A 21,846-nucleotide genomic window follows, 5' to 3' on the forward strand; every position below is an offset into this window, starting at 1 on the left:
TGTACAAAAGAGTGATCATTGTCCTTAAATGATCTCTCATTGACCTTGATCTAATTATCTCATCTCAACCCTATTCTCTCAATATCTTCTGCTTAAACTTTTTTCTCTAAATAACAAATTTGTTTTCATCATACTGGTAATGTATTCTTAAGGCTAACGTGGTGCCACTATTTAAGAAAGGTGGTAAGAAAAGCCAGGAGTCTATAGAGCAGGGAATCTGACATTGGTAGTGGGAAAGTTGTTGGAGTTAAAAATCACACAACACCAATTTATAGTCCAACAGGTTTATCTGGAAGTACTAGCTTTTGGAGCACTACTCCTTTATCAGGTGGTTGTGGAGAATAAGACTGTAAAACACAGAATTTATAGCAAAAGTTTGCAGTGTGATGTAACTGAAATTATACATTGAAAAAGACCTGGATTACATAGAACATAGAACAGTAGAACATAGAACAGTACAGCACAGAACAGGCCCTTCAGCCCACGATGCTGTACCGACCACTTATCCTCATGTATGCACCCTCACATTTCTGTGACCATATGCAGTACAGGAGTCTCTTAAATGTCTCCAATGACCCTGCCTCCACAACTGCTGCTGGCAACACATTCCATGCTCTCACAACTCTCTGTGTAAAAAACCCGCCTCTGACATCCCCTCCATACTTTCCTCCAACCAGCTTAAAACTATGACACCTTGTGTTAGTCATTTCTGCCATGGGAAATAGTCTCTGGCTATCGACTCTATCTATGCCTCTCATTATCTTATATACCTCAATTAGGTCCCCTCTTCTCCTCCTTTTCTCCAATGAAAAATGTCCGAGCTCAGTCAACCTCTCCTCATAAGATAAGCCCTCCAGTCCAGGCAGCATCCTGGTAAACCTCCTCTGAACCCGCTCCAAAGCATCCACATCTTTCTTATAATAGGGCGATCAGAACTGGACGCAGTATTCCAAGTGCGGTCTAACCAATGTTTTATAGAGCTGCAACAAGATCTCACTACTCTTAAACTCAATACCCCTGTTAATGAAAGCCAAAACACCATATGCTTTCTTAACAACCCTGTCCACTTGGGTGGCCATTTTAAGGGATCTATGTACCTGCACCCCAAGATCCCTCTGTTCCTCCACACTGCCAAGAATCTTATCCTTAATCCTGTAATCAGCTTTCAAATTCGACCTTCCAAAATGCATCACCTCACATTTATCCAGTTGAACTCCATCTGCCACCTCTCAGCCCATCTCTGCATCCTGTCAATGTCCTGCTGCAGCCTACAACAGCCCTCTATACTGTCAACGACACCTCCAACCTTTGTGTCATCTGCAAACTTGCTGACCCATCCTTCATCCAAGTCATTAATAAAAATTACAAACAATAGAGGCCCATGGACAGAGCCCTTGGAACACCACTCACCACAGACTTCCAGGCAGAATATTTTCCTTCTACTACCACTCGCTGTCTTCTGTTGGCCAGCCAATTCTGTATCCAGACAGCTATGTTCCCCTGAATCCCATTCCTCCTGACCTTCTAATGAGCCTACCATGGGGAACATTATCAAATGCTTTGCTGAAGTCCATATACACCACATCCACAGCTCAACCCTCATCAACCTTTCTAGTCACATCCTCAAAGAACACGATAAGGTTTGTGAGGCATGACCTGCCCCTCACAAAGCCATGTTGACTGCATTTAATCAAACCATGCTCTTCCAGATGGTCATAAATCCTATCCCTCAGAATCCTTTCTAACACCTTGCAGACGACAGACGTGAGACTTACTGGTCTGTAATTGCCGGGGATTGTTTGTTCAGTCTCTCATCTTTCAGAATGACCATGTTGGTTTCATTCCTTTCATATGTAAATCGCAAAACCTTTTTTAAAAGTTACTTTCTCAAGTGAACTTTAACAACTGGTGTCATGTCGGCCCAGATAAGGTATTGAAGGTATTAGCTCCCTGTGTGAGGCTGTCTGTACCATAATGGTCAGACTGATTCTAATCTAAAAATGGATTGACAGAATTTTGCATGGGTTCATGCAGTTTTTGAGCAAAGTAAAATGTAATTCTGCATGTATAAATTCACCCCACTCCATCTGTATTTGGAAAGGCAAGGACTAATTAGGGATTGTCAATGTGGCTTTCTGTGTGGGAACTCATGTCTCACAAACTTGATTGAGTTTTTAAAGAAGTAACAAAGAGAATGATGAGGGCAGTGATCCATATGGACTTCAGTAAGGCATGCGACAAGGTTCCTCATGGTACACTGGATAGCAAGGTTAAATCACATGGATTGATTTGAGAAAATCCATTTGGACACAGAACTGGCTTGATTGTAGGAGACAGAGTGTGAGGGTGGACGTTTGCTTTTCAGACTAGAGGTCTGTGGCCAGCATTGTGCCACAAGGATCTGTGCTGGGTCCACTACTTTTTTGTCATTTATATAAATGATTTGGATGTGAATATAGGAAGTATGGTTAGTAAGTTTGCAGATGACACTAAAATTGGAGGTTTAGTAGACAGTGAAGGTTACTCAGAGTACAATGGAATCTTGATCAGATGGGGCAATAGGCTGAGGAGTTTAATTTAGGTAAATGCGAGGTGCTGCATTATGGAAAGGCAAATTAGAGCAGGACTGAGACACTTAATGGGAAGGTCTTGGGGAGTGTTGCTGAACAAAGTGACATTAGGTGCAGCTTCATGGTTACTTGAAAGTGGATTTGCAGGAAAATAGGATAGTGAAGAAGGCACTTGATGTGCTTGCCTTCACTAGTCAGTATATTGAGTATTGAACTAAGGAGGTCATGTTGCAACTGTACACAACATTGGTTTGGGCACATTTGGAATACTGCGTGCAATTCTGGTCTCCCTGCTATAGAAAGGATGTTGTGAAATTTGAAAGGATTCAGAAAAGATTTACAAGGATATTGAAGGGAGAGGCTAAATAGGCTGTGGCTGTTTTCCCTGCAGCATCAGAGACTGAGAGAGATGACCTTACAGAGGATTATAAAATCATAACGGCTTGGATAGGGTAAATTGTCTTTTCCCAGGTGTAGAGGGCATAGGTGTATGGTGAGAGGGGAAAGATTTAAAAGAGATCTAAGGGACAACTTTTTCATGCAGAGGATATTGCGTGAATGGAATGAGCTGCCAGAGGATGTGATAGAGGCTTACACAATTACAATGTTTAAAAGGCTTCTGGATGGGTATATGAATTGGAAGATTTAAAAGGATATGGGCCAAATAGTGGCAAATGGGACTGTATTAATTTAAGATATCTGGTTGGCAAGGACGAGTTGTTTCCATGCTGTATAAATCTATGACTCTATGATTATATAAATACTGAAGCTTGTTTTATCCTCAATCACCCAGGTTCTATTTTGATGAATCGAAGAAGTGGTTATTTAATCCATTCAGAGTTTTGATTTATGCAAATACAAGTAGTTCAAACTTTGATATCAAACAATGGATCTTGAGGGTTTGTGTGAACATGAAAGTGTAGGATAAAGAGGTTGCTGTCCATTGAGTATTGTATATCCTGACCAGGTGAAGAATTAACAACCTCATAAAAAAAAGTTACTTGACCACCTTGATGAAGATTCCATTCAAACCTACCATCTTCTGAACTGACACAGGCAGGATTCACTTGTGGTGAAGGGCAATTCTCACTTTCTCTCCAAGAGTCAGCAAAAGTCATATATGTGTACTCCACGATGCTCTGGGCACTTAGAAAGTCATCATCTGCATTGTGATTGAAGGTTCCACATAAACCTGGAGATAGAACAGCATAGGCCTTTATAAGGGAATTGTTATGGTCAGATGTAACCTGCTGTGATGGATAAATATAATTCAACCAATTTCATTAAGAATCCATAGTTCTTTGAAAGGTTACACAAGAATGTATTTGTTTTGTCTAAACAAGGAGACTTTAGCCTAACTTGCTGATTGGGAATTTGTTGGGACCAGAACAATGCTGGTTTCAGACCCAGTCGCTGGAGTGTACTATTTAGTGGAATGTTGTACCTTTGGTGGTTCCTTTGGCACTTTTGGGCAGTGAGATGTAAAGCTGCATGATGGGATGTATCTGTATTTGCATTTTCAACCCAGACGTTGTTGATACTTGAAGGAATATTGAAGACTGGAAAAATATTGTTATATCACCTGTAAATAAAGGAGAGATTAACTTCTTTTATAACTACTGTTTGTTAAACTGTTTGAGCTCAAATAAAGACTACTTTACCATTTACTAGAGGAACTCCCATTCTATTTCCCTTATAGTCAACAGTGCCATCATTATTGAATATGTAGATGTCCTAGAACAAAAATGAAAACGTGTTTTAACATTTAGGACATAACAAATTGGAATATAAAGTGTACACATGAATATTATAAAGTTTTACCTGATACTTTGTGTATGTCACGTGCTGTAAACATGTCTGCTTAACTGCTGTTTGACATGGATGCATTTCAATTTTTACTGACCAGTCTTTTGTCTGTGAAAAATTAAAAATTGCAGAGCTTAGAAATGGTTTTGATTGGCAAAACATGTGATTTCAAAATAAAGGATTTATTTCAAAAATCAAATAACAACAATTGGAAACAGATAATGAGCAAAGTCTTACGTACAACAACAACGTCGTACAAACAGTCACCAATCAAATTATAGTATGTGCCATCAAATGTTGTAATATGAGTTCCTTCTTCAATCTTGCAAATTTCAGGGCAATTAAGATCATTGCACTCCCACATTCCCCATCGACAGGTGCTAAAGTCATAACAAAGCAATTCATAATAAGGTATTTTTGCTGAAAGTTTGCACATTCATTTATTGATGTGTGTTGTAATTAACTAAATAGGTAATGATTGTTACCATGACTGGCAGAAAGTCTTCCTTATTTCTCCAGACTCATATACTGTTCCACCGTATTCACAAGGACATTCTGTTTGGTTGATGCATCTGTCACCACCTCGTATATTATCAAGGACAGTGCCTGAAGAAAAATAAAGCAAGTAGCTGTGTTTTTGCTTATAGCAAATAACCAGGAGCATGATTTTTACCAGAGGATATGCAAACAGTTTTGCCTTTCTTTTGACTAATGTTGAAGCATCCTAAAAATCGGTAACCTAATCTAATCAGCAATATTGACTCTGAACCTTTGGTATCCTGTCATAATAATTCCCATTTTGTGCTCGTGCTAACACTTCTCAGTCCTCAGCCAACTGTTCCAGTTCCAGTGAGGCTCAATGTAAGCTTTAGAATTAGCACTTCATCTTTCAATTAAGCCAGTTACACCCTCCTGAATTCAACATTGACTTCAAAGCTACCGATTGTAAACTGTGTCCTTTTGTTATTTTCTATTCTTTCCTTGTTTTAATTCACTCTTTCATTTGGCAGTTTACATGCTCCAGTCACAAATTCTCTTTCCTTTATTTTTTGCTTCATCTATATTCCCTTTTGACTTTTCTGTCAATCTTGCATGAGTCCCATTCTGTCACACATCTTCCTTCTGAGCTTTTCTGCATACCACTTGTTCAAAATCTATCACACGTCCAACATGATGTAATGTTATAGACCAGACCCATCAACTCTATTTTTCCCTCTACACATTTCTAGCAAACTCACCAAATATGTTTTACCCCAGTATTTTCTGTTCTCACTTCAGATTTGCAGCATCTGCAATATTCTGCCTTTCAATGAGTATTTCCAACACCTTATTTTAATCATTCCAACATACACTGTTCTATTTTCAATCATAATATCAAATGATAAGCTTTGACAAATATGCACACAATTAGACACCAGACTATTTTCAGTCATTCAATTAAAGTGAATATCCTATCCTTAAAGGAGAATCACATTGCTTAATCTCAAAATTACTGCAAATTGTCTGAAACTTTTCTGCATTAAACTGCAGTAACTTCCTTTCAATATTTTTGAAAGCAAATTTCTTTGCTATACATGATCATAGAACAATCATATTAAACAAGAACTGTGTGCTTATTTCCCAAAATCATTCAAAAAATGAGAAACAAGCTCATGAAGTCAAAGAGCAAATGAAAAATGGATTCAAACCTTCTACTGTCATAATTTTGTGATTCTATTGTTTCTTTTATAAGTCAAGCAGTTTAAACAGGTTAGCATTGTTAACATTGAATAGAGTGAGGTAAAATTATTCTCAAAGAAAGTTGAATATTTCAGTACTCTTAAGCATAACTACCTTCTGGGCAACCACAGGTATTCACACACTGATCACATTGTTGCTGAGGGTTTGGGTCAGAGCAAGTTGACTTGCAGACAGGGCCACACTCCATGTATATCTGATTGCCAGGACAGATTGGTGGTGCTGAAAGGAAAAGATTTTTGATTTTATAATTTGTTATTAAACAACTAAAAGATCATTAATATCTTGTTCATTAGTTTATTCGAAAGATTGAAATAATTGAATCCCGTTTAATAGAATTTGTTTGAAGTTCTGCCTGACTGCCAAGATAACTTACCACATCCTGTCTTTTCCCTCCATTTCATCCACTCTAAAGAAGCTGATTGTACACACTGATGTGATATTTCTACAAAACTGGCACAAGAACATTGCCTCACTCCTTTACAAGCACAAACATCCTCTTGACATATCTTCAAGTATTTATCTTGCATGGCTTGGTTATAACAAGATGGAAAAATATTTGATATTTCTGAGCAGATCTGAATGTAAAAAAAAACGGAAGTCAGGAAGGTACTTAAGTGAATCAAATTCCAAATCAGTATTTGGTGCTACAGTAAATGGAATGAGACCAGAGTCATTGACCATGTGAAAACACATCTTTTACAGACAGAATACAGTGAAGAACTAAGCAAGCAATGTTTTCTTATTCAAAAGGCAAACACAGAATAGCAGCAAAACTACTTCAGCTACTGTTTCAGAAACTGAGCACTTCAAAAAGTTTATATTAGAACAGATAAATGCCAAATTATAAGTAATAAAGTGGGGCAGCATGGTGGTTCAGTGGTTAGCACAGCTGCCTCACAGCGCCAGGTACTGGGTTCGATTCCTGGCTCGGGCAACTGCCTGTGTGGAGTTTGCACGTTCTCCCCATCTCCCCATGTCTACGTGGAATTCCTCCAGGTGCTCCGGTTTCCTCCCACAGTCCAAAGATGTGCAGGTTAGGTGAATTGGCCATGCTAAATTGTCCATAGTATTAGGTGGATTAGTTATGGGTAAATGTAGGGGAATGGGTGGGTTGCTTTTCGGAGGGTCAGTGTGGACTTGTTAGGCCGAAGGGCCTGATTCCACGCTGTAGGGAATCTAATCTAATAGCATTAGTTTAGAAAAGTTAGTCCTGTATTTATTCTTATACATGCATAACCATCAGGAATGAGATTTCATTGTCTATAAAAAGTGCAAACAAAATTGTATCACAACTACATTTTTAAAAAATCATTTTCTACATCACAACTATATATCCTTGTGCACACATAGGCATTTCCTATCTGGAAACATTGCTTCCTTTTGTCACAATTTCATGTCACCATATGCCATTGTAAATTACTATGTTGAATTCTATCATTTACTTTTATTTTTAAAGAAGTTATACAATATAGCCTATGGTGACTAAACGTATTCCTACACATTACCTGTACCCCACCCTAACCACCAACAAGAGCTTGTCATGTGACTCCTTCAAAGAATTTACTTTGCAAATTACCATGACTATTATCAGATTATCAAACCCGAGCAACTTCATTAGCATCTTCAGGAAAGGGCGCCTAGCCTGACTGTGGTGACATTTCTTAGCAGATCACTTAGTTTTAAAATCAGTAACTAGAAGTGGTTCCACCCTTAGTTGCTCAGGGTGCTTGGGGATGAACTATAGTTTGTGTCACCTGAATTCTCATTCTGTTAATGTTCATACTACATTAGATTCAAGAGGTATGGCATCTTCAAGTATTCTCGGGATCTGTGAGATTTACCTTAGCTGAGGTACAATTAATTTCTTTAGGGAATGTGGTGGTGCAGGAAATATCTGAAGGACCAAGTTTGTATTCGATAATGTCCATTTCTACAAAATCCAAATAAAAATTGAACATTGTTTATTTTCTATGCATTTGATTAATGTTAATGAAAATTAAAACATGATAGAACTGAACAGAATATGAAATATGATTAAGATTTATTTCATAGAGTAGGACAAAGAGTTTTTTTTTACCAGAGATTACTGAGACACTTTCATCAAAAGCTCCACAAAGGCCACATAATTGTCCATGGTAACGAGCATCAACTGTTACCTGAAATCGAAAGACAGATGTTTTAAACAAAAGTTGGAAATCTTCACATGATTCGACAAATTTATTACCGCCAGGTAAATTCATGGAAAAATAAATTCTTCCTATCAAAAGGTGTGCTACCTTATTACTTAACAGAAGGATGCTACCCGTCAATCTGTGTCAGTGACATTAAACAGAGAGAAGAAAGTAAGTCCATTTTATTAATTCTATTGGCTCATATTAGGAATTAACGATGCACTTTCCAAACTTTCTTACCTGTAGTCCATCTTCGTAATTCCAATTCAGCTTTATAGAATGCTTCCTGTTTGAAAATGACACGCCGACTCCATTTCGTTGAATATTAATCACCTTTTCCATATATGGTAATGAAACTCTATTTAAAAAGTAACAATAAAAGATAAGATATTAAAACTTCAAATATTGACTTGCATTAACATTTAATCACCATAACGTTTTTTGCAATGATGTTGGATTTAACAACATTAGGATCTATATTTAAAGAGAAATCTTTCTACGAGTAGAAGAACCGAAGGGTCTGTTTCCATGCTATACATCTCTATGACTCTAGAAAGATAAGAAATATGGTGAGTAGTGCATCAAAATGAGCAGCTTCCCCAAAGGGATATCCATATTGGACTGCAGCAAGTGAAATCAGAGGTTAATGCCAAAAGAACTATTGGAAAAACAAAAGAAAATAATAGAGATACAAAAATTCCTAGTGCTGTTGAGGGCAGAGCTCACGGGTAATGGAATTGGGGTGGGGGTGCTGGTTTGGGTCCTGGCAAATTTATTCTTGTTTAATACCTAGCAGATGTTGGTAATTTCTATACCTACGAGTCCTGCAATTAGTATCAAAACCAAGAAACACACTTAACTTACACAGTGCCTTTAACCATAATTGTCCCATTCGCCACTACAATCATAACACCTTCGAGTTTGATGAAGATGTGCACCAAACTGCCATTTGAGCTTCGCTGAATTTCCACATTAAAATCTTCCACATTGCCTAGACAGTGGCGAGTCAGAATGTATTTACATGTTGATATCATGTGGTAAAATGTATCTGTGTACGTCCTGATTGCTCCTTGTCCCCATGTACTGCAGGTACCTAATGAAATGTAAAGAAAGCAACCCATTCATTGAAACAGCTATCAAAACATTAAAGTTGTGAAAGTTTCTATGCTGTCTTGCAATGTAGACAGAAGAAGTAATTGAATATTCATATATGTTGAAAATGAATACAAAGATATACTTACGAGGTCCTTCAAATGATTTGCTATGAACATCCCTTGCATATCTAAAAGTCTGTGTGACAGCAGACCCATCCAATTCTAGGAGGAAATATGTTTATATTTAAGTTAGTTCAGAGAAAACATAGAAGTTTGAAATCTGATATCAAAGTCTATTGCATTTCATACAATACTTATGTTTCTTGTAGCAATTTTTCAAAGCAATTCTGATCTTGATTTTAAACAGTACCATTTAATGTATTTTTGAAGGAGGAATTCTATGCTAAGCACGGTGTGTCATATTTGATGTAATTTAATGTGACTGCCAAACACACACTAATTGACTTTCTAAGCCTTCATCAAAATTAAGGATTTTATGTAATAGTAACTGAAGCTTATACAGAGACAGCTGATGAACTAGTGAACTAGCATCTTTCAAAATCTGGAACAAAGTTGCCCACAAATTTCTAAAGGAAATTAAATGTGGAGCCAGATCAAGTGGCTTTTTTGACTACAGCAACAACATGGTTATGTCTGTCAGCATGGAAGTAATCAGGTACATTGAAGCACAACACAAATTTAAAAGCTCGTACATCTTCTTTGCTTCATTTTCCTCCCTTAAGAGGATCCATAAAATCTATCACAAGTAAATTACAAACTGAACTCTGTCCACCATTCCATAACCTCGAGCTCCAATTTCCTCTAATTTCCATGTGTAATGTTGTGCTCAGCTTAAAATAGCAACCAGAGGTAAAATTGCTTTCTCAGGAAATGGTATCACAGCATACCTCAATTAGACAAACTCATCTCCACTTGTATCGGTCCAGTTATTGGGGATGTGGACGTTCAGGCAAATTTGAGGGCCGATGTCCTGGTTCACTCAGCCCATATTTGAATATTGCAAAGTCTCCTGGAATTGTGCTTTGCTTTGAAGCTGTTGAGCTGACCTGGAGTTCTGGGTTCAGGCACCTCGTAATACCCTCTGGGGAGTTTGCATACTATTTTTGGGGAATTCTTAACATAACTAGAGCACTAGTTAAGAGCTTGAAATCAAGTCATCAGCTTCAAGGAGCAATAATTTATGCAACACACTGCTATGGAAATAATTTCTTTTGGCTCTGGAACTGGTTCGATACAACATTGACAGTACCATACAGGACCTGGTCACTTCAGTCTTTGATCACCAAAACCTTGGAGCAGTTGTTGGTTTCACTGATTGAATTAATAAATCTGGAATGGTTGCCATTAAGCAATCATTGATTGCTGTAAAATTCCATCTCATGCACTCATGTCCATTGAGGAAAGTAATGTGCTGTTCCTATTCTGTCTGGTCTAGACATGACATGAGACCCATAACAATATGCCTGACTCATACTTTTTCTTTGAAGTGGCCTAGGAAGCTACAGAGTTTAAGGACAATCAGGGGTGGACAGTAAATGCATTTAGCCAGCAATGTCCACATCTCAAAATCTAAAAAAAAATATATGGCCATTGTAAAATGAACCAACAACCAAATGTGCAGCTTGTCACTTTCTCTCCTGCTCTGTACAGTGGGCAGAGGACATTATGAGCCTATTAGTTTTCCAATGTGAAGAACTTTCCTCAAGTAAGTGTTGCAGAATGCTGCATTCTCAAGATCCAGGATTGTGTGCTAAGGGACACAGTAAAGCTTCGGTGGGGAAAGGACACGATCTTAAGTCTTCAGCCATAGTGTAATAAAGAGTTGTAATTTATTTGAATCACTTGGGCTGTATGCTTTTCACTGTATGCATTTTGTAAATGGCAGATGTGTTGCAATTGGAACGAGATAGCTATGAGTGCAATATACTCAGTTGAGCAATGTTATATTTTATTGCTGTCTACACAATATCCAATTCAAAACACTTTTAAGATACTTTAAAAATAAATTATATGTTTGAAAATAAAATCCATTAACCCTATTTATGGAATATTTCATTTCAGAATTTTAAATGTTAACTTACCATATTTATTCATTGAATAATCTCGTTTAATGCGTTGGTGGGCAAAAACATCATCTGTGTTAAACAAAGATCAGTCTTACACAAATGATTTAACACATTCAAAATTTTTTACATAGAACAATTGGAGAGAGACTTTGACATTTTTACTGAGAGGATTTGAAATTCAAGTACCAATAAGTTAAAAACATGCTGAAGAAAACTCATTTTTTTCATTTACATATCTCTGTTTAATTATTGACTAGAAATGCATTCTAATCTGTAAAACTCCATTCCAACAAGAGAGGTACCACACAATCAGTTTCAACATGATATTGATTTATCACCCACTAATATAGGCCAACAAAAAATAATTGTCACAAATAATTTTTTCTGTGTACTACATTATGCCCAATCTGATAGTATGTGGAAAATTAACTGCGACAAATGAATAAATTACAATGGTTCGGTTGAAAATAAATTACACATTTGGCTGGATGGTTGGATTGTGTTGCAGCATGATGACAACAAAATGGATTCAATCCCCTGTACAAATTGTGGTGGTTCAAGACCTTCTTCCTTGCCATTCCCTGTGCCTCATATGGGGTAATACCTCTTAGGCTTTGCAACCAAATGTAGCTATACTGAAATGCCCATTGCCCTTCCTGGACTATAGCTGATTCCCAATGGCACTAGCCATCTCATCTCTATTTCAAAGGTTAGAATGATATTTCAGAATTGCTCAGCAAGGCTTTAAGTCAAGATTTTTTATTCCAAGAGCACTTTTCATAGGTGCATCACACAAAAGCAAAATATATCAGTTAATGTAAATGCCTGGCAAATCATCATGGTTGAAGTTTACTGTGTTACCCTACCCCAAGAGGCAGGATGGAGGTAAGGCAGAAAAATTAGCCCCCACTCCCCACAATCAGGGAATTTTACTGACGGCTACTCTATGACTATGTAAAGCAGTAAAATTATCTCCCACCCTTCAACAAAAAGGGAATTTTACTGATGGCTAGGCTGTGACTAAAAGCCTAAAGTGAAGCGACTTCCTTCACTGGCATTCTTCTGTTTCTTTCTCTGCCTTTAAATGTTTTAGTTCAAGAGATACATTGCTCAGTCACCATTCACAAAAGTGTCACATGCTGCATTATTAGCAGCACATGCTCACACGTTTGCAGCACAAAAGTAATGCATCCTGAAAGGTATCAAGAGGAGGAAAACAATGAAATTGTATGCACATTGCTGAATGCCACTGTCACAGAATGTATCAGCCATCACCATTAATGTTTAATCTGCGTGAAGAGATATCCATGAGGTAAAAAAAGTGTCAAAAAATTATAACATGGCTTAAAAATGTCAAACCTTAAAGATTTTGCATCATCATAGCATGGAAACTCTAGACAGACCATTCTGAGGGTAAGGTTTACTTTGCCAGCACCTCCACTGAAGGTTAAATGGAGAATATGAGGATTAATTAAATGCTTTAGGGTGGCACAGTGGCTCAGTGCTTAGCACTGCTGCCTCACAACAGCAGGGACCCAGATTCAATTGCTGCTTCGAGCGACTGTCTGTGTGGAGTTTTTACATTCTGCCCGTGGGTTTCCTCCGGTTTCCTCCCACATTCCAAAAGATGTACAGGTCAGGTGAATTGGCCATGCTAAATTGCCTATTGTATTAGGTGCATTAGTCAGGGGTAAATGAGTCTGAGTTTATTACTCTCCAAAGGGTCGCTTTGGGCTTACTGGGCCAAAGAGCCTGTTTCTGCACTGTAGGGAATCTAATCTAATCTACTGAACTGACCCAATGATGCACAACAATTTTTTTTTGGCCTAAATTGTTGGGACAATATCAAAAACCATAATTTAAAAATAAACAATCAACCCATTACAGCCAGTGTTCTCTAATCTTGCACTCAACATTTTGTAATTTTAAAGCAAATGTGTGGAAACAAGAAATTGAGAAATACAGATTCCAAACAGATTAGCTGCCATGGTCAGAGATAGTAAATGGAAGTGAATGAATGGCTACATGCTTCACTCATTTTGCATCTTTCATTTGTGTAGGCATTGCTTCATTCCACCAGTTGAAAAATCCACCTGTTAAATATGAAGATAAATATTGTGCAACAGTTTGAAAAATGTGTTTGCTTAGTCATATCCTGGATAGTGTCTTTCCCATAGGTTCTAACTCAGATTAATGGGATTTAGAAAGGAGTGAGAAGCAATCTGTGAATGCACATGAATCAATAATTATGTAAATGTATTTGTTCTCCAAACTCTGAAAACATTTTAAGAGATGGTGAACTGGCAAGAAAATATAACGCCCGCCTTCTGCAAGGTAATGATTCTGTGATAGTTTGACAGAAGCATTATTCAGTTTACCCTGCCTCTCACAAAAGATCATGCTGATATTATAGCTACACAAAATTGTGCAGATTCAGTGTACATTTTGAGTGATGGGCAACTGGGATGCAATGGATCAGAAAGGAAGCCCAAATAGTGGGCAAGAAGCAATGGAAAAGCAATCACCAAAGGCCAAATTCTTTGCCATCATCACTGCCACCCTCCCTAATGCCAATCCAAAATGTTGGTCACAGACATTGGTGACTCACATTATACGATATCATTCTGCCAAGCCAATATAAAAAGGGGAAGATTTTTTGGAAGAATGTTTCTGTGACCAATATATAGATTTGAGCATTCAATGAAACCTGAGAGCCTCAATACTTCAATACTTCAAGATGAAACATTGATCACACCTTTCATAAATGTCAAGCTCTTCAAATATAGAACATAGAACATAGAACAATACAGCACAGAACAGGCCCTTCGGCCCACGATGTTGTGCCGAACATTTGTCCTAGCTTAAGCACCTATCCATGTACCTATACAATTGCCGCTTAAAGGTCGCCAATGATTTTGACTCTGCCACTCCCACAGGCAGCGCATTCCATGCCCCCACCACTCTCTGGGTAAAGAACCTATCCCTGACATCCCCCTTATACCTTCCACCCTTCACCTTAAATTTATGTCCCCTTGTAACACTCTGTTGTACTCAGGGAAAAAGTTTCTGACTGTCTACTCTATCTATTCCTCTGATCATCTTATAAACCTCTATCAAGTCACCCTCATCCTTCGCCGTTCCAATGAGAAAAGGCCTAGCACTCTCAACCTATCCTCGTACGACCTATTCTCCATTCCAGGCAACATCCTGGTAAATCTGCTCTGCGCCCTCTCCAAAGCTTCCACATCTTTCCTAAAGTGAGGCGACGAGAACTGCACACAGTACTCCAAATGTGGCCTAACCAAGGTCCTGTACAGCTGCAACATCACTTCACGACTCTTGAATTCAATCCCTCTGCTAATGAATGCTAATACACCAGAGGCCTTCTCACAAGCTCTATCCTGAGTGGCAACTTTCAAAGATCTATGAACATAGACCCCAAGATCCCTCTCCTCCTCCACCTTACTAAGAACCCTACCATTAACCCTGTATTCCGCATTCTTATTTGTCCTTCCAAAGTGGATAACCTCACACTTGGCAGGGTTGAATCCATCTGCCACTCCTCAGCCCAGCTCTGCATCATATCTAAGTCTCTTTGCAGCCGACAACAGCCCTCCTCACTATCCACAACTCCACCAATCTTCGTATCATCTGCAAATTTACTGACCCACCCTTCGACTCCCTCTTCCAAGTCATTAATAAAAATTACAAACAGCAGAGGACCCAGAACTGATCCCTGCGGAACTCCACTTGTAACTGGGCTCCAGGCTGAATATTTACCATCTACCACCACTCAAATATTTTATTTCACAGACCCCGCAAAGTGGACATGCTTTTTGTGCCTAAAATTGCAAATGCCAATATTAGAATCTCTTTCAACATGTCCAGTGTTAGATTTTCAATCCCTGGGTTAGAAGGATACGATTTATTCATATATCCCTGCATGTCAATTAAAGTGGAAAGCCAGGATCAGTGGTCTAAGTGGCCAAATGTTGTATTTACACCTTTTCCCCTCAAGACGGTTGGTCACTCTTTTGCAGTGGTTTCAGTGGAAATTTGGGAGAACCCTGAGGGAATTCTACCTGTTTTGTTATCATTAACAAAAAAGATTTATTGTTTGAGAAATAAATAATTCCAAAGAGAATACATACGTCCTTCAAAAAGTTGAAAATCAAATTCATAGTAATGACAAGAAACAAATAATTCCTTCATTCCTTGTTGAAAAACCTTTCTTATTGTAAAACTTATTTTATTGTAAGAATGAGAATTGATATCCTTCAAATGTTAATTATCCTGTTAATTTGTTTTAATAATGGCAAACAGTTGAAGATTTTACATAACTCTGATGGCAACAATATTTCTTATCTTTATGTTTTGCTGAGTGCACCGCAGTTTTAATTTGGATAAGTTGTATCTATAGTATAACTTTATTATAATTTTGTGACCTAAGTTGTCACCTTTACAAAATAACTTACAGATAGGTTGTCAGCTCCTGCTCCTTGTCTGGTAAATTGTTTGATTAATGAAAATCCAATCAAAATCACATGATTTAATTATTTGCTTATAGTAAGTTAAAATACACTTTTGGAAAGTGATTTCTATTCAAAGTTTGTGAGAAGATTTGTAGCTCGGGTGCTCGTTGTGGTTCTGTTCGCCGAGCTGGAAATTTTTGTTGCAAACGTTTCGTCCCCTGTCTAGGTGACATCCTCAGTGCTTGGGAGCCTCCTGTGAAGCGCTTCTGTGGTGTTTCCTCCGGCATTTATAGTGGCCTGTTCCTGCCGCTTCCGGTTGTCAGTTTCAGCTGTCCGCTGTAGTGGCCGATATATTGGGTCCAGGTCGATGTGTTTGTTGATGGAGTTTGTGGATGAGTGCCATGCTTCTAGGAATTCCCTGGCTGTTCTTTGTTTGGCTTGCCCTATAATGGTAGTGTTGTCCCAGTCGAATTCATGTTGCTTGTCGTCTGCGTGTGTGGCTACTAAGGATAGCTGGTCGTGGCGTTTTGTGGCTAGTTGATGTTCATGGATGCGGATCGTTAGCTGTCTTCCTGTTTGTCCTATATAGTGTTTTGTGCAGTCCTTGCATGGGATTTTGTACACTACATTAGTTTTGTTCATGCTGGGTATCGGGTCCTTCGTTCTGGTGAGTTGTTGTCTGAGGGTGGCTGTTGGTTTGTGTGCTGTTATAAGTCCTAGTGGTCACAGTAGTCTGGCTGTCAGTTCTGAAATGCTCCTGATGTATGGTAGTGTGGCTAGTCCTTTGGGTTGCGGCATGTCCTCGTTCCGTTGTCTTTCTCTTAGGCATCTGTTGATGAAATTGCGCGGGTATCCGTTTTTGCTAAAATACCTTGTACATGTGTTCCTCTTCCTCTTTTTGCAGTTCTGGTGTGCTGCAGTGTGTTGTGGCCCTTTTGAACAGTGTCTTGATGCAACTTCGTTTGTGTGTGTTGGGGTGGTTGCTTTCATAATTCAGGACTTGGTCTGTGTGTGTGGCTTTCCTGTATACCTTTGTGGTGAATTCTCCGTTCGGTGTTCTCTGTACCATCACATCTAGGAATGGGAGTTGGTTATCCTTTTCTTCTTCTCTCGTGAATCGGATTCCTGTGAGTGTGGCGTTGATGATCCGGTGTGTTTTCTCTATTTCTGTGTTTTTAATGATTACAAAGGTGTCATCAACATATCTGACCCAGAGTTTGGGTTGAATTTGTGGTAAGACTGTTTGTTCTAACCTTTGCATTACTGCTTCTGCTATGAGTCCAGAGATCGGTGAGCCCATGAGTGTTCCGTTGATTTGTTCATATATCTGGTTGTTGAATGTGAAGTGTGTTGTGAGGCACAGTACTTAAACTACTGGACTTGTGCCTCACAACACACTTCACATTCAACAACCAGATATACGAACAAATCAACGGAAGACCCATGGGCTCACCGATCTCTGGACTCATAGCAGAAGCAGTAATGCAAAGGTTAGAACAAACAGTCTTACCACAAATTCAACCCAAACTCTGGGTCAGATATGTTGATGACACCTTTGTAATCATTAAAAACACAGAAATAGAGAAAACACACCGGATCATCAACGCCACACTCACAGGAATCCGATTCACGAGAGAAGAAGAAAAGGATAACCAACTCCCATTCCTAGATGTGATGGTACAGAGAACACCGAACGGAGAATTCACCACAAAGGTATACAGGAAAGCCACACACACAGACCAAGTCCTGAACTATGAAAGCAACCACCCCAACACACACAAACGAAGTTGCATCAAGACACTGTTCAAAAGGGCCACAACACACTGCAGCACACCAGAACTGCAAAAAGAGGAAGAGAAACACCTGTACAAGGTATTCGCCAAAAACGGATACCCGCACAATTTCATCAACAGATGCCTAAGAGAAAGACAACAGAACGAGGACATGCCGCAACCCAAAGGACTAGCCACACTACCATACATCAGGAGCATCTCAGAACTGACAGCCAGACTACTGCGACCACTAGGACTTATAACAGCACACAAACCAACAGCCACCCTCAGACAACAACTCACCAGAACGAAGGACCCGATACCCAGCATGAACAAAACTAATGTAGTGTACAAAATCCCATGCAAGGACTGCACAAAACACTATATAGGACAAACAGGAAGACAGCTAACGATCCACATCCGTGAACATCAACTAGCCACAAAACGCCACGACCAACTATCCTTAGTAGCCACACACGCAGACGACAAGCAACATGAATTCGACTGGGACAACACTACCATTATAGGGCAAGCCAAACAAAGAACAGCCAGGGAATTCCTAGAAGCATGGCACTCATCCACAAACTCCATCAACAAACACATCGACCTGGACCCAATATACCGGCCACTACAGCGGACAGCTGAAACTGACAACCGGAAGCGGCAGGGACAGGCCACTATAAATGCCGGAGGAAACACCACAGAAGCGCTTCACAGGAGGCTCCCAAGCACTGAGGATGTCACCTAGACAGGGGACGAAACGTTTGCAACAAAAATTTCCAGCTCGGCGAACAGAACCACAGCAGTATTTTAACTACATTTACCAGTATTAAATTACTACATATTTGAAATAAACCTACTTACCTGCTATTTTTCTTTAATATCTGAAATATATTAAATCTTACCTTTCAAAAGGGACAATGCCCAAAGAATGAGAAATATGGAATATTTCATTGCAATGGTTTAGGAATTGAACAGATTGACATCTGACTGAGTCCTGCTGACTACTGGGTGTTCAATTTCACAATTCTTTTATACCTCGTCTTTGATCAGTCACACTAGAATGATATGAGGAAATTAATGACAGTGTGTAATAATGCTTAAATAAACAGTTATTTTAACCTTTTGAGAACTGAAAGAATTTTAACATGCAGGAACCTCTCTCTTAAGCTGCAGGGTGATTGAGAATATGTGGATTTTGATTTTATAAAGATAACACACCAATATCCTTGGCAAGGGAATAAAGCTGCATGCAACTTGCATTGCAATAGCATTTTAACACAAAAACTTCCAAAAAGCTTTGTGAGTCAGATCAAAAAGGGCAATAAATGTCAAGATGTGGATGGATAAATTTGGGACCAAGATCTAAATGATGGGATTTGGATGAGGTGGAAGTTTAGAGAAGCTGAAAGGTCAAGGATCAGAAGGCTTGAGGCTTTGGCACCAATGGTTGATGAACAGTAGAAGGTAAAACAGATAGGGTTGCAAAAGGCAGTGGAAGGATTTGAAAATTTAAAAGAGGGATATGAGAATGAGGTGTTTAAACAAATAAGGTGAGACATAGGAAGCTATGCAGGTGAGTATTCTGATGAACAAATCAGTCTTACCATGGCACAGGACATGGGTTGCTGAATTTTATACCACATCGATTTTATGAAGAGGGGAAGCTGGTTAACAGGACACCCAGAATAATTGAAATTACAGCTGAGAAACATTTGCTCAATGAGATACAGTCATGTGAAACTTCTTATTTCATTAGTCCAACTTTGGTGTTGCTGCCTGTGAAATATTCCATATGGACATTTTGACCAGCATTTTACTCAAAAAATGCATTTATCCAGGTGCTTTTTGCTCTAGGAGGCAAAATAAATGACTCTGGTTCATATTTTTTTATTAAAACATGTGCAAGTTAAAGAAACAATGCTTATGCAACAAATTAATTTAACTTTGCCCAAACTATGAATAAAATGAATATTTAAAAAAACCATGGCTGACTGCCTGATAGGCACTCATACTGCCTGTTCTGGTGAACCTGTTTAGGCAGTTGGACTTCATTCACTGAACTCCATTGGCAAGGCACTTAGGGTCTTCTTCGTACAAACGTGTGTCACATGGGTCACACTGGGTAAATGCATTTTATGAGTAAAAAGCTGGTCAAAATGTGTATATAGAATATTTCACAGGCAACAGCACCAAAGGCTTCCCTCGAGTCTTTACTGAGGGAAGGTTTCCCTTCTTATCTTCCCTTTCTCAGCCTTTCTAGAAATGTTCTCTGACTTCAGCCACTATGCCTCTTAGACAGAAACATGTACTGATGGGACCAGGACTACTCTGCCTGGTCCTTCTATTCTGTGAGAACAAAGAGGTGAAAAGGGACCAGAAGCTATTACCTTACAGCATGGAAGCTGTGCTATTTAAGACAGGATGACAGAGGAAAATGTTACTTCCAATAGGAAGACTCAGGCTGCAGAGAACTTTGTTCAACCAATATCCTCCTCATCAGAACATCTGATCAAACATATTCAGAGCCTTAAGGTCAGGATGAATCCTCAACACTCCATGAATGGGGCATGGTTTTCCTGGTTCAGATTCATGGCAGCAATTGGGGTGGCCAGGGCATTACCTACTGGTTCTATGAGATTTAGGTCAGGACTGAGGGATCATAGAATCTCTACAATGCAGAAGACACCATTTGGCTCATTGAGTGTGCACTGACCTCCAAAGAGCATCCCAACCAAACTCAAACCCTAACCCTATCCCAATAACCTACCGAACATGCACATCTTTGGACTATGGGAGGAAACTGGAGCACCCAGCAGAAACCCACAGAGAGACACTGAGAGAACTTAAATTCCACAAAGATAGTTACCAAAGCTGGCATTGAACTCGGGTCCCTAACTCGGGGGTGGGGGCGGCGGTCATGGGAATGGAGACTCACATTCCAGTAGGGATAGGTGAAATCTTTAATAGTTTTGGGAGTCAGATACTTACACCTGCTTTATGTGATCCTCCCAGAATTCACTAAAATTTGTAAACCAATGGACTTATCTTACCAACTGTGGAGTGGTCCAGAGTATGTAGGGGAGAGGGATGTGCCTGGTTGGAAGAAATGGAGCATGACCTTTTATCCTACCTATCGGATTTGCAGTTGTGTTGAAGTAGGTTTTGCTTTGTTTCTTTTTCCATCCTGATTTAACAGTGGTTGCTATCTGTACTACCTAGAAGTACAGAAGTGTTTGTACTGTCTGATCATGGTTGAGGGCTGTGACTGTTGGGTAGGACATATGTAGTTCTAATGGCAGTTTGATTCCTTTCATGAGGATGGAGAAGTGAATCCAAAAGAATGTTCTTCAATATTCCATATCAACATCAGGTTAAAGGGTAACACAATATTTCAAGCGGAATTGTTCGGTTAGATGATCTTTCTAATTATACCTTTTAGAGAATAGTTCATTCACTTCATTATTCCATTTGATTAGGGTTGGTATACCATGTGGAACTTTTGGTTTATTCCAGAGGAGTTTGCCTTATCCCAGCAATGAAGGGAATTCTATGATTCGCAGGAGTCCTCATTTTAGTGAATAACTGCTGCATTGGAATATCTGCTGTATTTTTGCCATCTTTGTCCGGTAGGGAATGCTTCAATGCATTTACTAAATGTTTCATCTGTGACCTGGATATAAGTTGGATACAACCTGCCTGCAAATTCATTCATGGACCTCTGCTGGTCGGGTATGTCTCAACTCTGTTTTGTGTGCATACCTCTCTGGATTGTTTGTGAACAGGTAATGCAGTTTTCAACATAATGGTTTCCATCTTTATCTATTCCTAGCCACAAACGCAGTCCCTTAATTTTCTCTGTCATGGCTTCTATTCTCCAATGGCTCTGAACAACATGACACAGATAAATGATCCGTTTGCAGTCTTGTGTTGGCATCGTACATCTTTTCTCCCTAGGGACAAGTTTGTCCTTTAACTGTATTTTGTTCTTCCATCCAGTGTGGAGGTGTGGTGTGTTCCTTCTAGCATCTGTTTTAATTCCCCATCAATCTTTTGAGCTTGCATAAGATCCTCGATATTGGCCTGACTGACAGTAATGGTGTCGATCTGTTCCAGGATGCTGGTGGGGCAGGG

The 21,846-nt window shown here is 39.2% G+C and overlaps 1 protein-coding gene across 1 annotated transcript in view; it reads right to left on the minus strand.

Annotated features, from left to right (window-relative positions):
- The window catches only part of LOC122561449 (uncharacterized), a 166,630-nt gene extending 147,964 nt beyond the window's left edge, over positions 1-18,666 (minus strand). The window contains exons 1-15 of the mRNA XM_087999300.1: positions 18,618-18,666; positions 11,484-11,537; positions 9,529-9,603; positions 9,152-9,380; positions 8,528-8,645; positions 8,194-8,272; positions 7,958-8,046; positions 6,490-6,691; positions 6,210-6,335; positions 4,862-4,982; positions 4,618-4,756; positions 4,392-4,484; positions 4,232-4,304; positions 4,015-4,152; positions 3,607-3,762 (exon numbers count right to left, since the gene is read on the minus strand). Of these exons, the coding sequence (XP_087855426.1) occupies positions 3,607-3,762; positions 4,015-4,152; positions 4,232-4,304; positions 4,392-4,484; positions 4,618-4,756; positions 4,862-4,982; positions 6,210-6,335; positions 6,490-6,691; positions 7,958-8,046; positions 8,194-8,272; positions 8,528-8,645; positions 9,152-9,380; positions 9,529-9,603; positions 11,484-11,537; positions 18,618-18,666 (1,741 nt within the window). The remainder of the gene's footprint in view (positions 1-3,606; positions 3,763-4,014; positions 4,153-4,231; positions 4,305-4,391; positions 4,485-4,617; positions 4,757-4,861; positions 4,983-6,209; positions 6,336-6,489; positions 6,692-7,957; positions 8,047-8,193; positions 8,273-8,527; positions 8,646-9,151; positions 9,381-9,528; positions 9,604-11,483; positions 11,538-18,617) is intronic.
- Positions 18,667-21,846: the final 3,180 nt, after the last annotated feature.

Source organism: Chiloscyllium plagiosum, unplaced genomic scaffold (genome assembly GCF_037043375.1).
Source record: "Chiloscyllium plagiosum isolate Xiang-an unplaced genomic scaffold, Cpla_swu_hap1 HiC_scaffold_23, whole genome shotgun sequence".
NCBI classification, from domain to species: Eukaryota; Metazoa; Chordata; class Chondrichthyes; order Orectolobiformes; family Hemiscylliidae; genus Chiloscyllium; species Chiloscyllium plagiosum.